The following is a 23,638-nucleotide window of genomic DNA, read 5'->3' on the forward strand; positions in this document are numbered from 1 at the left end:
CATGACGTTTCCACTACACATGCATTTGAATAATTTACAGAATCTTTAATTGTATTATTCCAGTAATTTAAACCATGCATTAGAGGCGTAGAACAGAGAGTGATGTTTTCCAAGGGTTTATTTGTTAACTTTGATGGCATGGCTTACATCAAATGAAAGGCTAAAAAATTAAAATATGAAAAAATTACAATACAGAAATAACCAATTGCTGAAAAGTACTGTAAATATACGATATATGGATTCAGTACGTCACCAGGCCTCCAGTTGCATGATTTCCTGCATCAATGCAGCTTGGCATGAATGCAAAATGAATATACTGAGTTATTAAAGGAACTAACGTTTCTTTGATAACTCCCTTCAGCTCAGCGTTAAACTGTCCGATGTCACTCATCTTTCAGCAGAAAAAAAAAAATCTGCTGGAAAAGAGAATGAGCATCTTCAGAAAGTTTGTCAACAGAGGGAAACCTGTGACCTGCGTAGATTTATGGTGTTGGCTCTAGAAGCGCTGACTCAAGAGCCAACAGCTGCAGCTGCAGTCTGTGCTTTGTGAATAATCTAAATGGGCTTTATCTCATAATCTTCTTATAAACCATTTTTCTAACAAGGTTTTTCTTCCACTAAGCTTTCTATTAAAATACATAGGCACACCAGTCTGTAAACAGTCTGCTCAGCAGTCATCTTTTGTTTAATGGGTAACTATTGAGTCAGCAGTCTTCCCTGTGATTGGTCACTAAAATATAACATTAAATCAGAGGTCTTATGTAATATAGTTTTCTAAAAACTAAATGTCATCACATAAATATGCTGGTATTCTAGTTTATTGAGAAGCACTTTTATTTGGATAAAAAGTTATTACAGTGCCTTGATTTTTCGAGGGTCTGACTTCACTGGTGCATATATATTTGTCGTTTTTTTTAACTCCACACTTCTTCCTTTAAAAGCTGATTGGTGCCGTCTGACTAAGCACAGAACAATCTACAGACTCGGACGGGCGGAGAGCCATCTCTATGCAGAGCGTATTGATCAGTGAACAGCCTATTAATGAGCGCGAGGGTGTGGTGAGGCCTCCGCACGTGGAAACATTTAAAACCTGTCGATAACAGCTCGCGCTGTTTTTGTCGGCTGCTGTCCGGAGCGGACAAGTTCTGTCCGCGGTTCGCTTCTCCTGTAGCTGGGCTGGAAAACGGTACTCCCAATTTATTTATTCAACTTTTCTTTTTCAAAACTGAACCAGCTTGTTAAAGTGTTTTGTGCCCCTCTCTCACACAAATGCAGGCGGAAAAAATGCTGCAAGACGCCTTCGGGTGCGTCGTGGCGAACAGGTTCGGGGATCTTCTGGACGACGAAGCTGACCCGTTCGACCTGATCAGCGAGGTGGAGCTGGAGAAGGAGAAGAAGAAAAAGAAGAAAAAGGAGGACGAGGACAAGAAAAGCAAGCAGAAGAAACCAGGCCTGAAGGAATCTCAGAGGAACAGACGGCTGCCGGTGGCCTCAGGTGGTCCGGACCTGGTTCCACTTCCAGGTGAGCCGCATCACCGCTGCAGATACCGGCGCGGTACAAACGGCTCTGTGCTGGCAGATGCTGGTGTTTCTAGAGCGGATGGTGGTGTGCTGGGGCTGTGTCAGCTGTTAGCGATGCAAAGTCAGCGGCGCTGCTCGTTTGCTCTGTTTGGCTGCGTTTCCATTTAATCTTTTCCACAGGGCTCTGTGCAGGGGTTGCGTACATTAAACGGGTACTGCCAGAGGCGGTCCAAAGTTTAAAGACCCTAAGCACAATTTGATTTTTGGGGCCCCACTGACAACACATGTTGAGCAAACGTACAAAAGTATTGCAAGCTTTCAAAAGATGCCAAGTTCATGTTAAAGATTAAGACAGTGCTTTGAAAGCTAAAATTCTGATGCAATTTGGGTCCCAAATTTACATAGAAACTGGTGAAAAGTTGTGACTCAAGTTTGTAAAAATGTCCTTATTTTAAAAAAATATAATTAGTTGTGGACATGAAATGTTCAACAAGTATCTTTGCATAATCTACTTAGCATATCCCAGGGATCAAGTTCATTGGATCTTCCACAATGGCTCAATAACTTTGGCTAAAAAACATAAAGAACCACTTCATATTTAAAAAAAATCATTTAACAAATACAAACTCTAGCAGTTTCATAAAAAAATGACCAGTAATGCAGTTATTTCCCCAAATCATTTTTACACAAATACCAACATGTTGTGTCCTCAGGGCGAAAACAGCAGGATTGTCCCCCATTAGCAAAGGAGGACAGAGACTCCAGAGCCGAGGCTCCGAGGAACAAGCAAAGAGGAGGCGCTGCAGGCCAACGGCGGCTGAGCCAAGTAGATCCGCAGGAATTTTCAGTGCCAAAGTATGTAACAATTCATAGTTTAGTTGAGTTTATCGGTTTATGCTGCAAGTTTCTAAAAAATGATTGCTCTTTTTTTTCTTCATTTTCAATGTGGAATTCAAAGTCTATTAATCTTTAAGTAAAAATGTATTTTCTCTACTAATTAGAAAAATGTTTATTAAGCATAAAATGCACTTCCTATTACTTTAAAATTCTGCTTTTTGTATTTATACAAGTTCTATAGGTGCTATAGACACCTTCAGACGTGGCCTGCACAGTTTGAGACGCATCGCATTGAACTGTTCTTCTGGTTTCCAGGCCATCCTATACTGAAGCCTCTGACTTCAGCAGCAGAGGGGGATTCACAGGCCGAAGAGGAGCGAGAGGAGGTGGGGGAAGAAACTCTGATAACTTTTATCTGAGAGGCAAGAGAGAATATGATCGACATGATGGAACGTAAGGCTGTATGTTCAAGATGCATTTGGCAGGTTTAAGCGTTGTGGATGGTGGATCATGATCTAACGGTTGCAGAGGGATCTCGTCAGAAGAAAAGCGAGGAGGCAGAGGACCATGGAACTGGGGCAGTGCTGTGGAAGCTCCAAGGTCAGTGAACTTTAACGAAGTAAACTGTGGTACTTCAGTAAATTTAAATTTAATGTGTTTTTTTTTTTCTGAAGTGAAATGATGGAGGTGACAAGTGATGCTGGTACCAAAGCTGAGGAGCCACAATCAACTTTGGAGGAGGAGAATCCAACTCGGTGAGTAAACGGTGTGCCCAAGGTTTTTAAATGAATGCTAGGAGTTGTAATAAAGTGGGCTGAAGTTGTTTGGCTCCATTTAACAGAGCGCCAGATGAGGACAATGAGATGGTGGTCCAGGTTGCAATGGAGATGACCCTGGATGAGTGGAAGGCCATGCAGGAGGTGAACCGTCCCAAAGTGGAGTTTAATATCCGCAAAGCGGAGGATAAGATTCCCTCTAAAGCGAAGGTCATTCACCAGTCCAAGCACCTGGAGGTGAGAATCAAGGGATGTTTGAAACTGCACAGCCTGAGTGGAGTGTGTTTTTAATTAAACACTTGCTTGTAGAAAGCGTTACCTTTTTACTGAAATCCGGAGTTGGACGGCTTGTTTCTGCAAGTGTTTCTTTAGATCAGTGTTTTTCAACCTTTTTTGAGCCAAGGTATACTGTTTTAATTGAAAAAAATCAGAAGGCACACCACCAACCAAAAATGTAAAGCCGCACCGGCTACAGGCCGCTGGTATCTCTGCCGCTCTCGGTTTCCCATAAGGACCCAGCAGAGGGCTGCGTCCTAATAACTGCTGGATATGTTAAGGACGCAGTTCTCCGTCTGTAAATCCGGTTTTGTTCACGCAGAGTTTACGTGCAGCGGCTTTATTTCCCTCCTGTACTGCCAGATCGATACTCCTCAACTTAGAAGCTGCATCATATGAGTTTGAAAACATTTCTCTGTCGTGCTGCTGCTAGCATGTGCTTGTTCTAAATGAAAATTAGCTCGTTTTTCTTTGATTTACAATTTTGACTTCTAATGATTCACTTCCTGCTGAAGAGCCCCCTGGTGGTAGAAGAAAAATCCACAGAAATGATGCATGTTCAAAGTGGAGAAAAAAAGTAGCAGTTTATAGTCCGGAAAATACGGTACGGTAGGTGAAATTGGATAATTTCCACGGCACACCTGACAATTACTCACGGTATACTAGTGTGCCGCGGCACAGTGGTTGAAAAACACTGCTTTAGATGAACAGGTTCACCTTGAATTAGGGATGTGGTGGTTTGGGCCTAAAAGTATCAACATCTTGTTGATAAAGTGGTGTCACTGCAGCCAAAGCCCCATAAACAATTACTGCTCTTAATATAATGTTTTTTAAAAATCCAGGGAATAACTTATAGATATTTAAAAAGGATTCTTCTTGACACAAGATCAAAAGTAATGTTTCTGAAAACCAGGGTATCTAATGCAGTAAAGTTTGTTTAAATGATCATTTTTATTTATTTTTAAATCAAACCAGCTAAAGCAAAGACTTATGCAGGTTTTCACACTTAACTTTAACAAGCAGTTGTGTGCAAAGATGCATTCTCAAGAACTGGTTTGGAATAAGGGTGTAACAACAAAATGTGGATATGAATAAACACTACACTAACGTTTACACTGACACGTAAACAGATTTTACCATGATTTAATAACGACTGTAAACGTTACTGTATTGGACACTGAAGGGAACATTTTTGTAAATTCAGACATTTGTATGAAATGTATTTGCGCCCACTTTTTCAGAACACAAAGGAGACGGTGGAGGAGATTGAGGAAGATGGACACTTCTTTCGCAGGTCAGTGAATGACATCACCACTCTCTTGGACATAAACTTTGGGACTCTTGGACGCCCGAGTCGTGGCGGCCGAGGAAGAGGAGCTCGAGGTGGTCAGAGCGTTCGCCCAGAAAGAGCCAGACCCATTTATGAAAGGGTATGTTATCAACTCCCACAACCGGATGGGTCTTACATCATCAGTGTGTCTGATATTAAAATGTTTTAGATTTTATTCTACCTGAAAACAAGCGGCTGATTTCTGTTTCCGATTCAGGATGAGATGGCGCCTGATCCTGATGACCCAGAAGACTTTCCAGCCCTCACTGCAGGAAAATGACTGACTTGTCGCCTTCAACTAAGCTGTTGATGTTTCTGTTCTTAATGTTCTGTTGCACTTGTAACGCTGTTCAATAAAAGCTTTTGCAAAGTTACTTTTCATCTTCTGCTACAAATGTCTGGTAACAATGGCTGCATCACTGCCACATTTGGGGATTTCAACAAAAATTCAGGTGCATCTCAAACTGGGATTCAGTTTATTTCAAGATTTGCTTTCATAAAGTCAAACTTAAGTTCATAATGATATCTGACTCTGAGTAACTAAGCATGTGGTGCAAAAACAAAGCTCGACTCGTTTGGGAGTAAATTTATTTAAAATTCATATTTTTCTAGGATTATAAAGAGTAAAGGCCCCGTTGGGACCATTTCATGACATGATTTTAACAGTACAAAATATTTACAATATACAAACCGTATATTAAATGTTGACACATGTACAGCCTTGAAATGAAGGAGCTGAAAAGGTGACCAAATGACAGGCCTTGTCCAAAACATGCTGAATGGCAGTATAACTGTGCACAGTACTTCATGCTATGTTTGTGTGAACCAATACTTTCTCAGCTTTACACTTAATATACTAGTTGTGGCTGCCGATAATTCATACCTGTTAGCTGAATGATTCAGTAAGTAAAAACAAACACGATTAAAATGTAATGATGCAGTGTTTCTATTAAAAAATAAAATAAAATAAAACCATCTTGTTCCTCTTCGGTAAACGTTCACATCAAGTTGAGATTCATGCCAGCCTTTCTCCAAAAAAAGATTCAGGTTGGACATCTTCGCATTTTTCCAGGTTCACAGGTTTACCGGAGAAGAGGAGCTCTAGCTTTGGGTATGGAGTGACTATGAGAGAAGGAAAAAAAAACAAAACGTGATTATTTAGAGATGTCGCGGAAAAACTATTACAAAAGACAGCAAATTGAATAGGAATGAGGATAGATACCATAGCCTGGAAAATCTAATTGATTGCAAAGAGCTGCGAGCTTTACGTCCTCGTGACACAGCGGGTCTGTTGCGTGCAAGAAAGACGAACAGATGGAAAGGTGAGCATGGCAGTGGAGCACAAGTAAAGGATGCCAAATACGACTACAAGTGGCTGACGGCCACAGGCAGATCACACAGTGAGCAGCAAAGTCGAGAAAAGCCATAGCCAGTCGAAATCTAAAAGACGCCGATGTAGAAACGGGCAAGAAAAGATTCAGAAAGTTGCAGACAAGAGACTTTGGCTCATTAAGAGTTTAAGTGTTGGCATGGGACAATTTAGAGCTTATAGGCATGTTAGAGATTTATGCTGTAAAGTACAGAGAAAATGTTTGCATGATTAGTGGAATCTGAGATCCCTTTTTTTTTTTTCTAACCCCTCATTTTTAATCAGAGTAAGAAAGATCATATTTTATAGAAATGCTCTGTTAAATTAGTCCAGGAGCATTTTCATAAATCCCAACATCATTGAAAAATTAACCTATTCCAGTAATTCATTCCAAAAAGTGAAACTCAGGTCGATACATTTAAGTATTTATTTAATTTAGATTATTCTGGCTTGCAGCAATTAAAAGGCTATAATTCAGCTTCCCTGAAAACTAGAAAATTACACAAGGTCATTAAGGAGAGGAAACTTAATGCATACATGTGGACCTAGTGTGAAATATCAGTACAGTATTTGCTCTAAATACTTTATTGGGGCTGTTTTTGCATGAATTACAGCATCAACACAGTCTGGCATGGAGGCGTTAAATCTGTGTGTGGGTCCGTCTTGTTTGGGCTTTGCCCCACAACCCTCCCAAGGCTGCAGCTATTGATTATGTTTGTTTCTCTATCACACTTTTTCCTTCCACTTAACTTTCCACTAATATGCCTGGGTTAAGCACTTTGAACAGCCAGCTTCTTTATTTCCCTTTCCTTTATATTCTTTAGTCTTCTGTCATTTTCAGAGAAAACAACTTTTGGGTTAGAATCACTGTGTGTAACTAGTAGTAGTATTAACTGGTTTCACTTTTTGACATAATTGCTGAAATAAACCTTGAGTGGTGGGCTAGCCCAGGCACTGCGTAGCAAATCAAAAGACTTCTGACTAGAGAAATCTGATAGCTAGAATCTAAATAGAAAAATAATTTTTTGGCACCTCCTACTTAAACTTTCAACCACCATTTGGCCTAATATTCAACAAGTAACATTTCTTATTTTAAATAAGGAATTATATAACAGCTTTTCTTTTGCATGAAAACTATTCATGCAGGGGTTTTTTTTCTGGACAAACCAAGTCATCTTGCAAACCATTTCTATTTATCCACTGTCCATGCACCCTTATTAAAATTAAGAGCTTATTTTTATTACTTTTAGCTACAGGACTGCAGTGGCAAAACAACGGTTTCACTTCCTGATTCAACATAAAGTTTGTTGAGGGCTTTTAAAAAACAAATGACTGACCACGGCAATGAGAGCAGCTACATAATTTATAAATACACAGCAATAATATTACTGTGCAAAATAGTAGCGTGCCTACAGCACATAGAAATTAAAATACAGCACAGTGAAAGTACAACTGAGTTGAATTTTTGCCTGTTTACCCATCATTAAAAAACACTGAAGAACAGATTCATTGTTTGGAGATTTTTTTCTGCATTGTGGCAATCATTAGTAAATTATGAGCACCAATAAGAAGTGTCTAAATTTGCCTTTGATAAAAGGCAAATTTGATACTCAGAAATGTCGCCAAATATCTCTTGACTTTCACTTGTAAAATCTAGAGGGGAAAAATGGATCTCTCTGCATCATCAGAAACTCAGCAAATTCAAAAGCTGAAACATGGAGTAGGAGGAGCCAAACGTGTCTCTGTCTATGAAGTAAAAAGCCAGCAATGTGTTTTTGCATATCGGTGCAGCCCCGGGTCTCTGCTGGGCTCAGAGTGTGACTGAGGGAGCTTGCCTGCAGGTGTCCCTGTGCTGCGTTTAAGTTGATGAGGGCGCCTGTGTTGGCTCTGACACTGGCCGTGTCTCTATGGCTGCCACACGGCTCACAGAACATTGGGTCGCTGTTGCCAGCCACTACATGCAGGTTGCCTAGGGACCTGACCAGCCTGGTTTGGCTCAGGGAGCTGGCAGAGAGAAGGAAAGCTGTTAATGTACTCCACAGGGATGTACAGCGTCTTGCAGAAGTATTCATAATTTTAAATGTTAACTTTTTCACATTTTCTTGCAGCTAGACTTCTAAGTGGTACTTACTGGAGTTCTATGCCATAAACTAATACCAAGTTGTGGAGAAGTGCAGAGCTGAAGGAAAGACATGATTTTTAAACATTTTTGCAAATAACATTTTTGCAGCTGTTCTGCGAAGACGTCGCAGTAGGTGGAGCATCAGCTTACAGCCAAGTATGGGACAAAGGAAAAACGCTGCGTTTTCACCAGATGTGTGCAGAATAAAACATTTTCATCTTCAGCACACCAATCCTACAATGACACATGATGGAGGAAGCATCATGCTGTCAGGATACGTTTCTTTAGCGAGGAAAAGGAAGCTGGTCAGAGTTGGAAGACCAGTTGGAGTTTCTTGCGAGCTGTGGGAGAAAGTCTCTGCTGGAGCAAAGTGGATGAATGAGCTCCGTATGCCTGAAGACAGCATGAACTGCTGCTTTCACCCACAGATTCCACGGACAGAAAAACATGAAAACCATGAACCACCTAAAGCCAACTGAGAATCTGTAGCATTACTTAAATATGGCCTTTCCAGAAGCTCTCCATCCAGTCTAACTGAGCTTGAGCCAAGTTGAGAGTCGGTGGAGATAAACCGTTCAGCCTGAGCTACAACCAGTCAGAGCAGAAGAACACGGCAGCAGCCTGCGCCTTTCAGATTTTTATTTGCAAGACGTTTAGAAAACCATGCATTCTTTTCCTCAGACTTTGCCATTGTTTGCCACTTTACTTTGGCCTAACACATTAAAGTGCACTGAAATGTGGAAAAAGTTTGATGAATAATAGGGAAAGACGCTGTGCGAGTGGCTATAGCCTCTGGATTTGCTCCTCAACTGTGTCACTGCCACATAAAAAAGACAAAACAATTAAACTCATTCACGGTACTCTTTTACATAAAAAACACAAATAACTTAAGATAATCTAAGTTTTTTTTTTCTATCAATGAGAAGACATTTCCTGTATCTCCTCACTGTGTGTTACTTATGTGTGAGGAATCAAACCGACCTTCCTCCTACTCCGTTAGCTGGCAGAGATGCTCTGGTCCTCTTCCTGCTGTCTGAGCGGTCAGACAGAGCCAGGGCGCTGACGCTGGTCTTACAGCCCTCAACACTGTCCTGTATGATCACCTTGCTGCGCAGACAGACAAAGCCACATCCATTGGTCATTGCCATCTTTTATGTCTTCATTGTATGAGCTGCACGTTTTTACCTGAGGGACTGCGAAGACGACCTGGTGTTTATTTTGTTCTCTTCTTGTCTGCAAAGACATGCATAGTGTGACATAAATCTCTGGGAGTTTGAATAGGAAAATAAATGACTGATTTGAGGGTCAGAGAGAGGGGGGGGGGGGCTGCATAGGAACTAGCAAAAATACATTCAAGTTAAAGAAGCTTTTTGCCTTTGGCAGGCGGGTTATGTTAGTAAACTAGAAATAAATCAATGGAGCAAAGTCCCGTCTTAATAAACATGATTTAACTGACAGTTTGAAGCCAACACAATAAATAGCAAAGCAAGGTGACAGGAATGTCTATGGGAATAAATCATCAAAGAGGAGAAATGGTGACGAGGACAATGTGTGTGATTGAAAACAAAACTGGCTCTGCTGATCGGATTTAAGATTTAACAAACGACAGAATAAAGGAAGAGGATGATTCTGAACAGATTTCTAATTGGGGTTGGGGAATTAGAAGAGACCAGGGGCTCACTTACAGCATTTCTCAGTTAGAGCTCCAGAAGGAGGGGCAGGACAGGTTTGGGGGGGAAGGGGCGCTGATGGGCGGCAGAACTCAGAGAAATCCTAACCCGTCTATACAGAAATGCAGGATGGAGGAAGGGAAGCCATACACAATCCACCACAGGGCAAGGCTACACAGGGAGAGCAGCATGGCTACCAGCCATCTGAAAGGAGGACAAATCCAACAACAAGAGCAAACGGGGGGGAAAAAAAAGGAAGGAGAGACAAGAGACGTCTGGGCAGGACACAAAGCCTCTCATGTTGTGCTTTTCCACTGGGACTGGATTAGATGAAACACCCTCTTCACAAAGTCTTGCATCCAATCGTCCCACACGGCTGGAGTGTGTGTGTTCTGATGTTCTGACATTGCAGACATTGTTTAACAGCAGTCGACACCCGCACGTCCCCATAAATGACTCGAAGTGCAGAAACAAATTGAACATGAGAGTAAATGTATTTCATCGCACAAAGTAGGAAATAATAATTGTCAGACTTCTCAACCAATGTGAAACCCAACAAGAATTTAGGAGCAGTTGAAACCAGATGTTGACATACGCTGTGTAAAAAGATTATCTTTATTTTGTCACCGTTTGACGTTAAATCCGAACTTTTCTTATGAATACCAATTGTTTCCCTTTGTTAAATGATAAAATATTAAACTTTCTTAAAACTTATGCAGTTTCCCTTTAAACTGGATTACTTGGGTCAAATGTTTCTAGTATTTTCCAGCAACAGTTTGCTAAAAGTTTGGTCCATTCCTCTTTACAGAACCGATGTAACCGAGTCGGGTTTGTACTCTGTCTAGTCACACACACCTTTTTAACTCTGCCCAAAAAAAACCTCTATTGGCTTCAGATCTTAGGTCTTGAAAACAAATATTTTCATGACATAAATGCTGCAGTCTGCCTGAATTTAATGAAGGTTTTTAATATCGCTCATTGTTTTTTTTTGCCATTTAACAAATATAAATGATTATATTAATACTAACTGGCCGAAAACAGGAAACGTTAAGACTGATTAAGCGTTAAACAGTCAGTGAGAAAAATTGGTTCTCAAAAACATTGTTTCTCCTTAGACAGCGTTGTGACAAAATTTTTTTATTTCAATCAGTCAATCAATCAGTTTTACCTATAAAGCACCCTTCATGTTGGACTCAGCTCACTGGAAACACATAATAAAGGGCATTTCTGAACTGGGTTTGAACTGTCCAGGGTGACAGTCTGCAGGTGCAAATACCAGAGTTGCGAAGTAAACTGAAACTGGTGGGATACTCCTTTTTTACCCTCCCCTTTTTTTAAGTGGGCTGGTGGATATTAAAAAACGATGTACCTTCATCTTTTCTTCACCTCCCTGGATTAGCCAGGCGAGTCACTGCTCATATTCTTTGCTTAATTTCTTAATGAAATAATAATCAAAATGCATTTGGATTCATTCTTGACTGACTCAGTGTTTCACCTTAGGTAAGACTTATGTATTTCCTCAACAACAGTTTATGGAAATATCTGGTTTCAACCGTATGGATCATCTAATTTCATTTCATGAAACTGCCGACTTCGACAGAAGCATGACGGAGTCGGAAACCTGCAAGAGTGAAAAGCTCAGGTGGCATGTGAACACTGATCCAGTCATAAAGGCAATGGAAAAACAACAGGCAACCGACGGTGACTCCAGCCCAACATTGTAACATGTTAGACGGAAACATTGATCGAAACCGAGGCGCGTGCATGCGTGCGTGCCCAAAGGAGTTCAGTACTTTGTGTCATGCATGGAAAACGGCAGAAGAGATGGGCAAAAGTTTGGATAAGCATTCTTCTAATTGTCCCTGCAACTGAACATGCGCTGCAGTGTTGCGCAACAAAACAGTGGAGCCAGATGGTGAAATTCAGCCCTGAATTGGATGTTTGTACGGCATACAGCATATGCCCTAAAAGTGCAGGTAAACCTCCTATTCTGTCTCCACTTCCCCCTGAGAATGCATAAGAATCTGCTTTTAACCCCAATTCACCCTCAGAAATGTATGCATGATGTTTTGTGATTAACTGTCCTTACACAACCACAAATTAAGTCACAAATCAAAAATAATTAGAATATGGTATATTTACTTTAAAAGAGGAAAAACCTACAGCTAAACATTTGGAGCAGGAAAATGAACTAACTGACCAAAAACAGAAGTAGCTACTGCAGATTTTTATAAAGGCTCAAGTGTTTCTTAACGACTTTATGAGTAGTGCCAAGTCAGCAGTGCAAGCCAAGAACCAAAAACCTTCAGTTCAGCTATTCCAGATCTTATTTATATCTGGAATCAGTTGAACAACTGGTGCTGCTAGTAAAAACAACGGTGGACTTTATTTATAGGCCCTAATTGACAAAAGATATCTAGGATGCAGTACCTTGCAAAGGTGTTTGTACCGCACTCTGTCACGTTGCAACCACAAACTTCAAGAAGTGTATTTTACTGAGATTTGATGCGATAAACAAAAACACAGTGCGTGGAAGATTAAAGCTATAATGAGTAGGCACTTTGTAGAGTCATGTGGAACCAAGTCTTTAAGAGGATGTTTAGTTTGTGAAAATCTTTCTGCCAATTCTTCCTTGTAAAAAGTCTTTACAAGGATTGTAAAGATACTTACAATCTTTAGAACAACAAAAGATTGCTCTAAAGCAGGGGTCACCAACTCCAGTCCTCAAGGCTACCATCCTGCAACTTTTAAATTCACCTCTGCTCCAAAATGTCTGAATTCCCTCACCAGCATTCATTCCTCTCTGCAATAGGCTGGAAACGAGCAGTTTATTTGATCCAGGTGTGTTTGAGGAGAGACGCATCTAAAAGTTACAGGATGGTAGGACTGGAGGGCTGGAGTTGGTGACCCCGTTTTAGCTCCATCCATCTTCGCAAGAACTCTGAAAAATATCCCCACAGCATGATGTTGCCCCCACCATGTTTCACTACTGGGATGTTTTTTGCCGGGTCATGTGCAGTTTTAGTTTTGTTGTATTTCCCTTACATGGCTTTTTATGGCTTTCTTTCTCACTGAACTTTTCAGAGTCATAAGGTGCTTCTAGCATTTCTCTAATATCAAACAAAATCCCATTGAAGTTAGTGGGTATAAAGTGACAAAATGCAGAAAAACATCTGAGGGGTTGGAGAACCTCTGCAAGTGACTGTATGCCTTTATATCGAAGCAGAGCGGCTCAGTGCGTCCACCAGGCAGACAATGAAAGGCGTGTAAATGAAACGCATTCACTAAGTGCATATCCACTTAACACCATAGTAATCCAAAGAAAGGAGAAAAAAAACAACAAAAAAAACAAGATCAGCCATACCATTCATTGGCATAGCAACCATCTCTACAGGAAGAGGATGTAAGCTGAAAAGGAAGTGACGTGCACTTACCTCCTTCATACAAAACCTCACATCCTCTCTCTCTGCCCCACTGTCCCTCTCTCTGCCTCTCTCTGCTACCTTTTGAACGGCAGGCAACACATCGGCCACGCCGTGCCCATGAGGCTGCAGCAGAACACTACCACCTGCCTGACATGGGACAACAAAAGCCAAAGCCATATGGGTGCATGGACAGAGGCCGGTCAACCATCCTCAGCCATGCTGACACCCGTCCTTCCACAGCTCCATTTTATACGGCCACAAATGATGTGGTGTTGGACGTTTTTAGGATATTTGATTGGTAGAGGGTATGCGTTGACACCTCTTGCGACAGTAGTGCTTCTGTTAAAGCTAGCATTCACACAAACCATTGTTTCTTTGCATCAGCTTTTTTGTTTTTTTCCCCGTTGCCTCTTACTTCTGTATTTATTTACTGTCAAAACCACAGTTGGAAAGCTAAACGAGGCCATTGCGATGCCACTCGGTGACTTTTTAAAGCTGTGAGCTCAGCAGTTAGGACCCATCAGAAAAAAGGAGTGAATTAGAAGCAGATAGTTTTCTGCTTACAGATTAGCCTCCTGGTGACAATAGAGAAGGTACAATTAAATGGAAAATTTAAGAAGTTTTGAATCTGGATCAAATTGTCCTTTGGTGGAAAATACTGTAGAAAGCATTGAGCCACACAAGTTTCATGGTTACAATTAAACACGAAGACAATGAGCAGCAATGATTGATTATTTAAACTTGTCATGCTGGCATTGATCCTAATGTAACCTAGTCAGTTAATTAAAAACATACAACTAAGTTCTTTTTATTTTATCTTCCAGACCGAAAGCAAAAAGAAAGGAACGTTTATTAATTATTTGTTCATGTAATTCTTGCAAGTCAATTTGTTACTGCAACTTCCACCAATTATACCGCATGTTTTCCTGACGTCATACAGCCGTAGCTTGGATGAAGTATTTGGTCAAATATTGTATTTCAAGTGAGATCTGAGATTAATATTCTGCATGCCAATAATAATTTGACCTGTTGGAGGCGCTCTCACTGCCAGAACCTCATAAAGGTTTTACTGGCCAAGATGCTCATGGAGAGTGTTGGTAGCATGTTTAAAGACAAAAAAAAAAAAAAGAAAACCAGAAGAAACGAGAGAAAAGTTGTTTGTCACCACAATGTTTAGCAGTCGTATCAAAATTGCTTACACTCTGCAGCTGCTTTGCAATAAAATGCAAGTAAAGAGCCTAGAATGTAGGAAAAGATATTGTTTGTTGACATTGTAAAGTGTTGGGAGCGTAGCTGCAGCTACTCCCTGGTTAATGTTTTCCTAATCTAGACATCTTTACGCTTCAGTGTCCCTGCAGGAGGCAAATAAAAAGCTTTCTATGTGCCACAGGAGTATTTTTTTTAACTTAAATATTTAACTATGCGAGTACTCCCAGTCATGCGGCTTACTTCAAAGTCTGGCCTTTTGATTAAATGAGGGGCTTTTACATAATGAACATCTTGAGTGAATAACCTTGTGACCAGGAAGATCTACAATGTGTCCTCTCCCTGCCCGATCACCTCCGAGAAGAGGAAACAGAATTAGCTTTGCAACTGGTCTTTAACTTCCACATCTTTTGTCCCATTTTAAATCGAGCTCTTAACAAGTACGTTGTTTTAACTGGAAGAGCGAGTGTCAAACAACTGTGTCCATAACTCTGTTAGAATATCTGAGCTGCTCCTTCCTTGATGCATCATTCATCCCTCACTAATCACAATCACAGCGCTGTAATTCACTAGATCTGCATGCCATAGCATAAAAAAAAACAACAAAAAAACAACAACAAAGAAAACGTTAAATTTAACAATATCACAGCTGCTATGAACTTGGTCAAACAGAGGACTGTTATGATTGCTAAAGGCTGGTTTAAAAGGACAGCTGACTGTGCTGGGAAACCACTGGGGAAGAGAGAAGCTTATCAAACTAAATGGTCATGAAGTAAATTAAAAAGAACGACATACGTGGTCACTTTCTGGTCTTCAAAGCATAAGCTGTTTATGGTTTGAAAAACACCCGAGTATACATGTAATGGTCTGACATGGAGAACACTCTCTTATTTCACCCTGTTATAACACACACATGGGTGCAGGATGCATGCCGGTGCTCGCGGACTGCGTGGATACTTACGACAGGGAACCCGCAGACGACCTGGCCTGCCTCTTGCTCTTCAGGGCTCGTAGCTTATCGCCCTGCGTGACGCCGTTTCTCTCGTCTTCGTCGTTGTACTGCAACACAAAGGGGAGTTTGGGCAAGGAAAATTCAACATCCTCGTGTGTCATTTCCCTGCAGGTTGCAAAGCTGTAGTACAGGCAACAGCTGCACAATCGTATTTTAATCTGCACATGGTAGAAGAGGCGTAGAAAACTCACCAGCTCTATTTCTTCTTTCTTGGACGCCCTGTTCTTGTTGCTGCCATTGATTGTGATGTCGTCCACTCCAGACAGGATCCTGGTCACAGCCGCCTTGCCGTTTTCCCGCTCATTCAGCTTCTTCTCCTGGAAAACATCTCCCTCTGCCCAGAGGCTGTTCTGCTTCCTGATGACGTAAACGGAGGGCAAGCCTCAGTTGATTTGTTTTCTTGCCAAACCGCAACCAAGTGTTCTGTTTTATGTTTCTCTTAAAACCTGCCCAGACACAATAATCCTTTGAAACAGCGTTTGCCATTATGATCAAACGCTGGCGTCCGAACAAGAGCTGTCACTCAAACCTGGGAAAAAAAGACTCACACACACAACAGACCTGATTTACCAGAATACATGTTATCCTCCAAACATCAACAATACAGTGAGTTATTGGAAATTAGAGGCCGAAGAGTAAATATCAGAAGTCAGTGTGATTCTTTAACTGCATCAGCTTCATTTTTAATAGTGTTTATACAATTGATAGCATGAAAAAATTAAATAAAGGGAATAACATTATTAAATTGTTAAAAGGTGATTTCTTTTTTTGGTTTAGAAGTAAATCATATGCAGAAATATTCAGTCTTTTCAGAGAAAGAAAAATATCACATAGGGAGCAACAAAGAAGATTATAATGCCTGGAAGCTTCAAGTGAGTCATTACTCACAGATTGCCAATATTTCTAGGGGAAATGTGTCCCATTTTACATAAAAGGAGACTTATCAAACAAATCATGGGCCTAATACTCTTCACAGAGGACAGACAAATCCCAGCCGTGATGATTTTTCTGCTTTTTTTCCCCTGCCGACTGAAATCGAAGAGATAACTTTCACGGTGGATTGAGAGAAAGAAAAAACAAGCTATGGATCATTAAAAGATTATGTAATGTCAATAAACTGGTAAAACACAGAGTAGCAAATCTATTTTCACAATAAATATGTGCGAATTGGAGCATAATAATAAAAAACAGCAAAGGGTTTGCTTTGCTTATAGTATCATGTTGCCAAAACTACATAATATTTCAGTAATTTTCACCGCTCCCTCTCCTTTTCAGCATGTTTGCTAAAAGTAACAACTGTTCCCTTGTGGCAGACATTTCCACAATGTATGGATGAATGAGTGAGGGAGAGAGCGGACATGGATGCTGGCCGAGATGCGTTGTTTATCCTACTTGGCAGTCAGCATGGTGTATCTCACCAAGTAATTCAATTCTCTACTGATGAACAGAGAATTTCAGGCCAAATTCATTAAAACACAAAGCTTCTTGCTATTTTTATAATGTAGACTTATCATGTCAAGAGAGACGTCTTTCTCTCTAGGACTTTTTCTTGGACATGCAAACTGATCGATGACGCAAAATCCTGTCTTGTTGTACAAAGACGGCCACTTTAGAGCTTCTTTGATAACAAAGACTTTATGTTATGTGACTCTTGTAAGCCTTGTCACAGTAAAAATGTTTTAAAAAAGCACATTTAATTATTTTTTTCTCATTAAGATCTGGGCTGAATAAACACCTACTCTTCTACAAAGTTTTGCTGTGGTCCAATGATGGATCCTGGCCGGCAGATCCGTATCCAAGCGATGGCCTCTGCTGCAGTCAGGCCGTAATGTTTCATCATATAACAGGCGATAAGCGTACCAGTTCTTCCCAGGCCAGCTGGAAACAAAAGCAGTAGAAGCATTGCAGTAATCTTCATAAGACAAACAGTGCAGAGCGGAGCAGCTGAGAAGATGCTTCCGTGTAGAGCCTTTACCCTTGCAGTGGACAGCAATGGCTCCCTCTGTGTTCTCACAGATGTTGAGGAACTTTCTGACGATGGAGTCGTTCGGCGTGCTCCCGTCCACAAAGAATAGGTCGTGATGCTCGAAGCCCGAATCGGTGAAACGTCTCGCATCGTACATCTTCTTGTTGAGTCTGATGATGGTGGTGATGTTGTGTTTTCTGAAGTACGGGATGTAGGCCTCGGGAGCATGTAAAGGGTACCCTGCAGGAAAAGGAGAATGGTAAAGCCAAGAGGCCTCTGTGTGCAGCAACACAACACACCCGACGTGCTTTGACCGTACGCTGCATAATCACCATTTTCTATCTTGCTTTTTGGATGAGGGCCACTGAACGCGAGGAACTTCCCAGGAATTATCCAGTTAAAGTCTCCGTTCTCCGCCCTCTCGTAGTGCTCGTACTCTTCCACATCAAAGTTGGAGAAGTCCAGCCAGCCGTACTGCACAGCCTAAAGGAAGGTGGGCAGGGATTACATTTCATTTAATCGGCATCATGGCATCAAGAGGACAGAAAGTTGTATTTGTTGTTCTTTTCCATACTTTGTGAACTCCACGCAGGCAGTCCAGAATGTCCAGATTGTACATGCAGGTTCCAAACGAAGCGTCTCTGTGAAGTGCAGAAACAAACTGATGAGGCCACTCTGCAAAAACATCCTCCTGAGATTTTGCTCTTTCTTTGTCTCATTTTCTAATGAAACAGTCTGTCTCACATGGATCTTTGACAAGATACTTTATAAATCCTTTATTTATGCTCAACAGACACAGAAATGGGAGAAATTCAACCAGCAACATTAAGCCTCATTTACACATTTCCATGTCAAACATTCTCACGTCTCTTTAGCATCAAAAGAAAACATTTGGGACTTCAATGTTCACCTTTTTTTTTCAAGTTTTAAGGGAAAATCCAGATTTTGGTGGAATAAATGGATTTTACTTAAATATCACATAACCACACCTTGGATTGAAGTAAATGTGATCCACAATTCTTTCTACAGTAAAGCATAAATTTACATCTCTTTACAAAGATGAATGTTTTAAACACGCCTTTTCAAAAACTCGGATAGTTTTTCTCCACCCTGTGTTTCCCCTGAAGGAACCTAATCAGTCAAAGGAGGGTAGAAATCTACACCCAAAACGCTACTGGCAGGGACTTAACACTGTTTGGAGGGAGTTCTGTAGGATGAACATGCTAAACGTTTCTCACTTGCTGCAAATTTCTAGCATTTTAATCCAGTTTGTTATTCTCTTTCAGTGCATCCTCCTCTGAAGTTGTTCTTTTCTGTTTACCTTTTATTACACAACAGGGTTTCTGTTTCTTTGTTGGCCAACCCAGCCACCCATCCTGAAAATCCAAAATGTTTTACAGGCTGCGTGCAAAAAGACACATCAAAAACATGAAATAGAAGGAATTTGGGACTTCCAGCTCCAGATTATCGAGAAAGAAACACTTTAAAGCAAAACCAAAAGATATTTTTTTTGTGTGTTAAACTATCTTCTTTAAAATATCCTTTGAGCACACAATTGAACAGAAGTAATGCTAACACAACACCTGCTCAAGAACAATAAAGCGGCGACTTATTACCTGAATGGAAGATAAGTTGAATTCCTGGATACCAGCAGGCTGTAGGCGTCCTCTGGTGTCATGTTTAGATGCATCACCTGTACAAGACAAGGATCTTTTCAGCATGCACTCTCTTGTTATTGCATACCGATTTTGACATCTGACACCCACCCACACCTACATGGATCACACATGAAATATGCACATTTGTGCAAAACTTACTGCATACGATCCTACTAGGTAGGCAGCGTTGGCTTGTTTTTTCTGATCCCCACAAGTATAAAAAATGATCTTCTTCCTCGTGAGTGTAATTGACTGTCCAAAACATGGCAAATAACAGAAGAGATGTTAAATCAATCCGACTGACTACGACACGGAGAGCACAGGAGTTACATTATTTGGTTTTATCGCCCTGCTTTGTCACCCAGAAGCTATCTTACCAAGAAGCACATAAAAACAGAGAACTTCCCTAATAAAGCTGTGTTTTTATTTAAGCTGTTAACATCTGCTTACGTCAACAGAAATGGTGGTGATTTAAAATAGGCGAGAAAATGACTAAATGCTCTAAAGACACCATTAGATTACAGCTGCAGAGATACTGGATCCCCCAGGTATAACTGGCTCAGCAAGTGGCTCACAAGCACCAATGCTGACAATAGTTGTAAAACAAACTAGCCCACTAAAAACACAGCAAATCTGCCGTTTTACACAGCCCACTGCAAGTATAAATAGATATTGACTGGTCAATGCTTTTTTTTTCCACTCTCCTTTTCCAGGAAGTGTAATTAATTGCTGCAGTTTACTTTACCTTGAGCTTCTTTGTCAGCTTGCAACAGAAGCGATAAAACATGGCCAGGTTAAGGGGGCCAAAGTCCGCATAGAAGCTGTGAGAGGCAAAGAGAGAAGAAAGAGAGTGTAAGAAAGGCTATTTATGCAGCCAGCCTCCGTCCCTGGGGACGCTTCACAAGATCGAATCAGCGCCATCGGGCCTACAGTGAAAATACTGACGGGAGTAATGAGTATATTTGGAAGCTTCTAATCATAGAGTGTTTCAATTTAAAAAAAAAGGAGAAAGAAATGTAAAATAAGAGCTTGTTTTTATGTACTACTGAGTTGGACCTCACGTCAGCTGTGTCCTCTCTGGGACAAGACCTGAAACTGCTGCAACGAAAATGCTCTTGTTTGCATTAAAAGCATTTTATTCCACCAGCAGAAAAATAAGTTGCGACGTGTTTACATTATTCCATTGTGGACCGCTTTGTAGTAGTGACAGGTTCTGGATAATTTCACCCAATCAGTTTTCAGTGTTTTTTTTTTTCTTTGTTAAATGTAAATTTAAAAAAAATGTAAATGTACTACGTAATGTGGACAACAGGGAACATGTTAGACAAAACATGCATCTTACCAACAGGATTTGTATTTTGTAACACATCATGAGGTTAACTGTATTAAAACTATGCTTTGAATAAAATGTGAAAAGTTTCATACTGAACACCCATTAATTCATAACCGTATAATGCATTAAAAAACAATAAAGAAATATGTTTAAGAAAAGAAGATGAATAATATCTACCATCAGTAGTTTGGTTCATTATTTTGGTCTGTTCTGTGGGCATAACATTTTAGATCAACTGAAATAGGACAAAATAAAACCTTTTAGGAAATAATAGACAATAAATAAATTGTTTGTGAGATTTGAGCGGAGGCCACAATAATAAATACAGTAATTGGAAATGTGTTTGTGAAACACTTTCAATATAGGTGTTGTATAGAAAAAGACAAAGGACAAAGCTGTACATGAAGTTGAAAAAAAAAATCCTCAAAAGAAAAATAAAACAATAATAACCAGAGTAAACATAAGAGTACTAAAACCAGAAATTAAAATGTACATTAAAGTCACGCCAACTAAAACAGGAAGGTGTTATTATGATGGATGATGACAAGGTTTCAAAAACACTGCATTCATAAAACTGAGTGTTTTCTTGACAGAAAGACCTTTTCAACAGGAACATGTCGTAAAGATATGCAGTTATTAAAGTGTTCTAACAATCTATCCAGGAAACCTGTTTGAGCTCCATGGAAGTAAATAAATGCAAGGAGGACAGATCTCTCTTCACCCTTTAAAAACTGTCTTCGTTTAAAGCACGTTTTTCTCCGGGATAATGAAACAATTGGAATTGTGGATTTGAGGGAAGAAAAAAAAAAAATAAAAACACACCCTAAAACTAAGGGACGAGGACACGACTCAGTTCATGCCATGTTTGTTCAAAAACGGGAGCAAAGTGAACAAACTGAAGCGACAGTAGGTGTTGTTAAAGAGCAGGAAGTTTTTCAGGTGATAAAATCTTTGAGTTTAGTTTTTTTTTTTTTTTTGCTGGTAGGCTTAGCAACATTTCTTTTCTCTGTGTCTTGAGTCAAATAAGGGAGTGATTGTTTGCTGTTGAGTAATTTAAACTTCTCGTCTAACCATTATGTGTTACATTTGCCATATGTCCTGTCTGTAGATTGTCTTTGGTGGACACTTTTATGAACTGACGTCCAAGTTCAGCATTTCCAGTCTAACATCATCACTCTTGGGCAACTTTGAGTTGCACAGCCTTCATTTTGTCACCTAGTTCTTAATTTCAGCATAGAAATGAACAGAACTCACCGTAAATACACTTGAAAATTAAAAGCATAAAAACCCATAGTGCATTACGCTTAAAATATTTTTTTTTGGCAATAACACTATTGTAAATCTATTTAAAAACTCGGCACTCAAAGAAGCAGAAGGTCAAAGGGCAAAGTACGGAAATATTGCACTGCACTGCACTGCAAAGAACTCACTTCTCATATGCCAGCTCTTCATCTATGCAGAAACAGTGTCGGTCAGCTGTGCTCTTGATCTTTTGATGAAGTATGGCAAAATATAGTTGATCTGAGGAGACAAGGAAGGAAGGAACAAAGGAGGGGGCAGGGAGACAAAAAAAGGTCCAAGTTAATTACTTTTGTCATTATATAACTCCTTTCATCCATTCCAAGCAGGACAGCAGTACTTCCAGCATAACTTATTTAACATTTCTGGTAACATACCCTTAATAAACTCGATACATCTGGAGGAAACATCGTCTGAGGTCATTTTGCGAGCAGATCCGAACATGACGTTTTCCACCTATTTTGCGGATTCCTTCACGAAAACATGCGAGTAATTTTTACACGTGAGCTGTGCTCTGTTATTTTTTTTTGTTATTTTTTTTAAAGGGTAAAATCGGTTGTATAAAAACTTTTCGCAAAAATAAGTTTTCTTTCCTGATCCTGAGCTGTTCTGAAAAAGAAGAAAGTCACCATCCAAAGAGCGAAGGAGACTTTAGAGTGCAAGTGCGCACTCTGCTAAAACCGATCCCCCTCCCACCTTCTCTCCGCGGGAGACTCCTCCTTCTCAGAACTCCCCGCGACGCTATTGGCTGAGACAGATCCAGGACGCCTTTTGATTGGAGGACGACACTGTTATTTGAGTTCGGTCTCCGCCTGTTTTAGTTTAAAGTTCTCCACATAAGCGACGTGATAGGCCCCGGGATAGTTGCCAAAGCGGTTGCTAGGACGATCCGTCAGCCAGTCAGATTTGCGATTTCCACTTAAGACAAACCTTTTTCTGTCAGACTTGAGCTCATGAAGGATGAACTGGAACCAGGAAACGTCATAAACATTTGAAAAAAAATTATCAAGAGAGAAGCTGATGTGGACTTTACTATTTATTATCAGCATAAACACATCACTGCACCGCCCTTGTGCACATGCGTGACATAAACACGATCGGCTAACGGAGACGCTTGGAGATGATGCATTTCAAGCGTGACTGATTGCACTAGAATAAACACTAAACATAAATTACATTTTTGGGTATTTGTGTATTGATTTTAAAGGTAACTCCCTACAAACCCTCTGGCCGATAAAGGACACACGGTGTCGCCATATTGGGGGGGAAAAGCTGAAGAAAATCAAGGAGTGCTGCGTTTTAAAAGGACACAGTGTACGCAGGTCCCCATGCATTGGCCAAGTGGGCTGAAAGTTGACAGGGTTCACTGTGCAGACCCCTCTTACCTGTTATCTCAATGTAAATATCAGAGCTTAGCTCCGCCTCTGAGCTGCTGTGGGCTGCGCGGCGTTTTTTCCTCGACTCGGTTCGCCTCTTCTCGCTTTTGCGCTTCATTCTCTCCTCAGCAGCTGCAGCATGAAGGACATTTCCCGAGCGAAGAGTTTGCCACCGATGCCCCCTCCGTCCGCAGTTGCTGTTAACGTGACATGGCTTGGCTCCTGCGCTCCCGGTGCAGCCTTTCTGTGCGTGCTTGTGTTGTGTTCTGTGTCAAACCCGAGGTTGAGTTGGCTCTCTGTGGTGGTGGTGGTGACGTCTTTGAACAGGGGCAGGTTTCCGTTTTCCGAATCCCCTGCATGTGACGTATCAGGATTATATGTCCAGAGCCCACCCTTAGCTGATCAGTTGCTTTAGTTTTGCAGCTTACCGAGACCATTCCAAAATAAAGTAGTTCAGGGGAA

At 40.7% G+C, this 23,638-nt stretch overlaps 2 protein-coding genes across 6 annotated transcripts; one reads left to right on the forward strand and one right to left on the reverse strand.

Annotated features, from left to right (window-relative positions):
• Positions 1 to 976: 976 nt before the first annotated feature.
• Positions 977 to 5,114, forward strand: LOC106920244 (intracellular hyaluronan-binding protein 4). Its single transcript, XM_014991141.2, has 9 exons — positions 977 to 1,186; positions 1,276 to 1,522; positions 2,235 to 2,376; positions 2,674 to 2,811; positions 2,887 to 2,958; positions 3,033 to 3,113; positions 3,200 to 3,371; positions 4,652 to 4,840; positions 4,958 to 5,114. The coding sequence occupies exons 2-9, from the start codon at positions 1,285 to 1,287 to the stop codon at positions 5,018 to 5,020; spliced, it is 1,095 nt and encodes a 364-aa protein (XP_014846627.2). The 5' UTR covers positions 977 to 1,186; positions 1,276 to 1,284; the 3' UTR covers positions 5,021 to 5,114.
• A 197-nt stretch (positions 5,115 to 5,311) lies between these two features.
• cdc14b (cell division cycle 14B) lies at positions 5,312 to 23,484 on the reverse strand. Of its 5 annotated transcripts, none has more exons than XM_014991136.2 (15): positions 23,186 to 23,484; positions 21,932 to 22,022; positions 19,914 to 19,989; positions 19,328 to 19,420; positions 19,127 to 19,203; positions 18,085 to 18,151; positions 17,843 to 17,993; positions 17,520 to 17,750; positions 17,284 to 17,422; positions 15,736 to 15,901; positions 15,494 to 15,591; positions 9,417 to 9,464; positions 9,213 to 9,338; positions 5,963 to 6,028; positions 5,312 to 5,862 (listed from the first exon to the last, which is right to left on the reverse strand). In XM_014991136.2, exons 1-15 carry the CDS (start codon positions 23,292 to 23,294, stop codon positions 5,823 to 5,825), a joined length of 1,578 nt encoding a protein of 525 aa, XP_014846622.2. In that variant the 5' UTR covers positions 23,295 to 23,484; the 3' UTR covers positions 5,312 to 5,822. The 5 variants fall into 5 exon arrangements, with proteins under 5 accessions (XP_014846622.2, XP_014846620.2, XP_087864925.1 ...); XM_014991134.2 differs by lacking the exon at positions 5,963 to 6,028 and adding an exon at positions 7,945 to 8,113 and having other exon boundaries at positions 23,186 to 23,483; XM_088008799.1 differs by lacking the exons at positions 5,963 to 6,028; positions 23,186 to 23,484 and adding exons at positions 7,945 to 8,113; positions 22,178 to 22,605.
• Positions 23,485 to 23,638: the final 154 nt, after the last annotated feature.

Source organism: Poecilia mexicana, unplaced genomic scaffold (assembly GCF_051168715.1).
Source record: "Poecilia mexicana isolate PSO_F unplaced genomic scaffold, ASM5116871v1 scaffold_9, whole genome shotgun sequence".
NCBI classification, from domain to species: domain Eukaryota; kingdom Metazoa; phylum Chordata; class Actinopteri; order Cyprinodontiformes; family Poeciliidae; genus Poecilia; species Poecilia mexicana.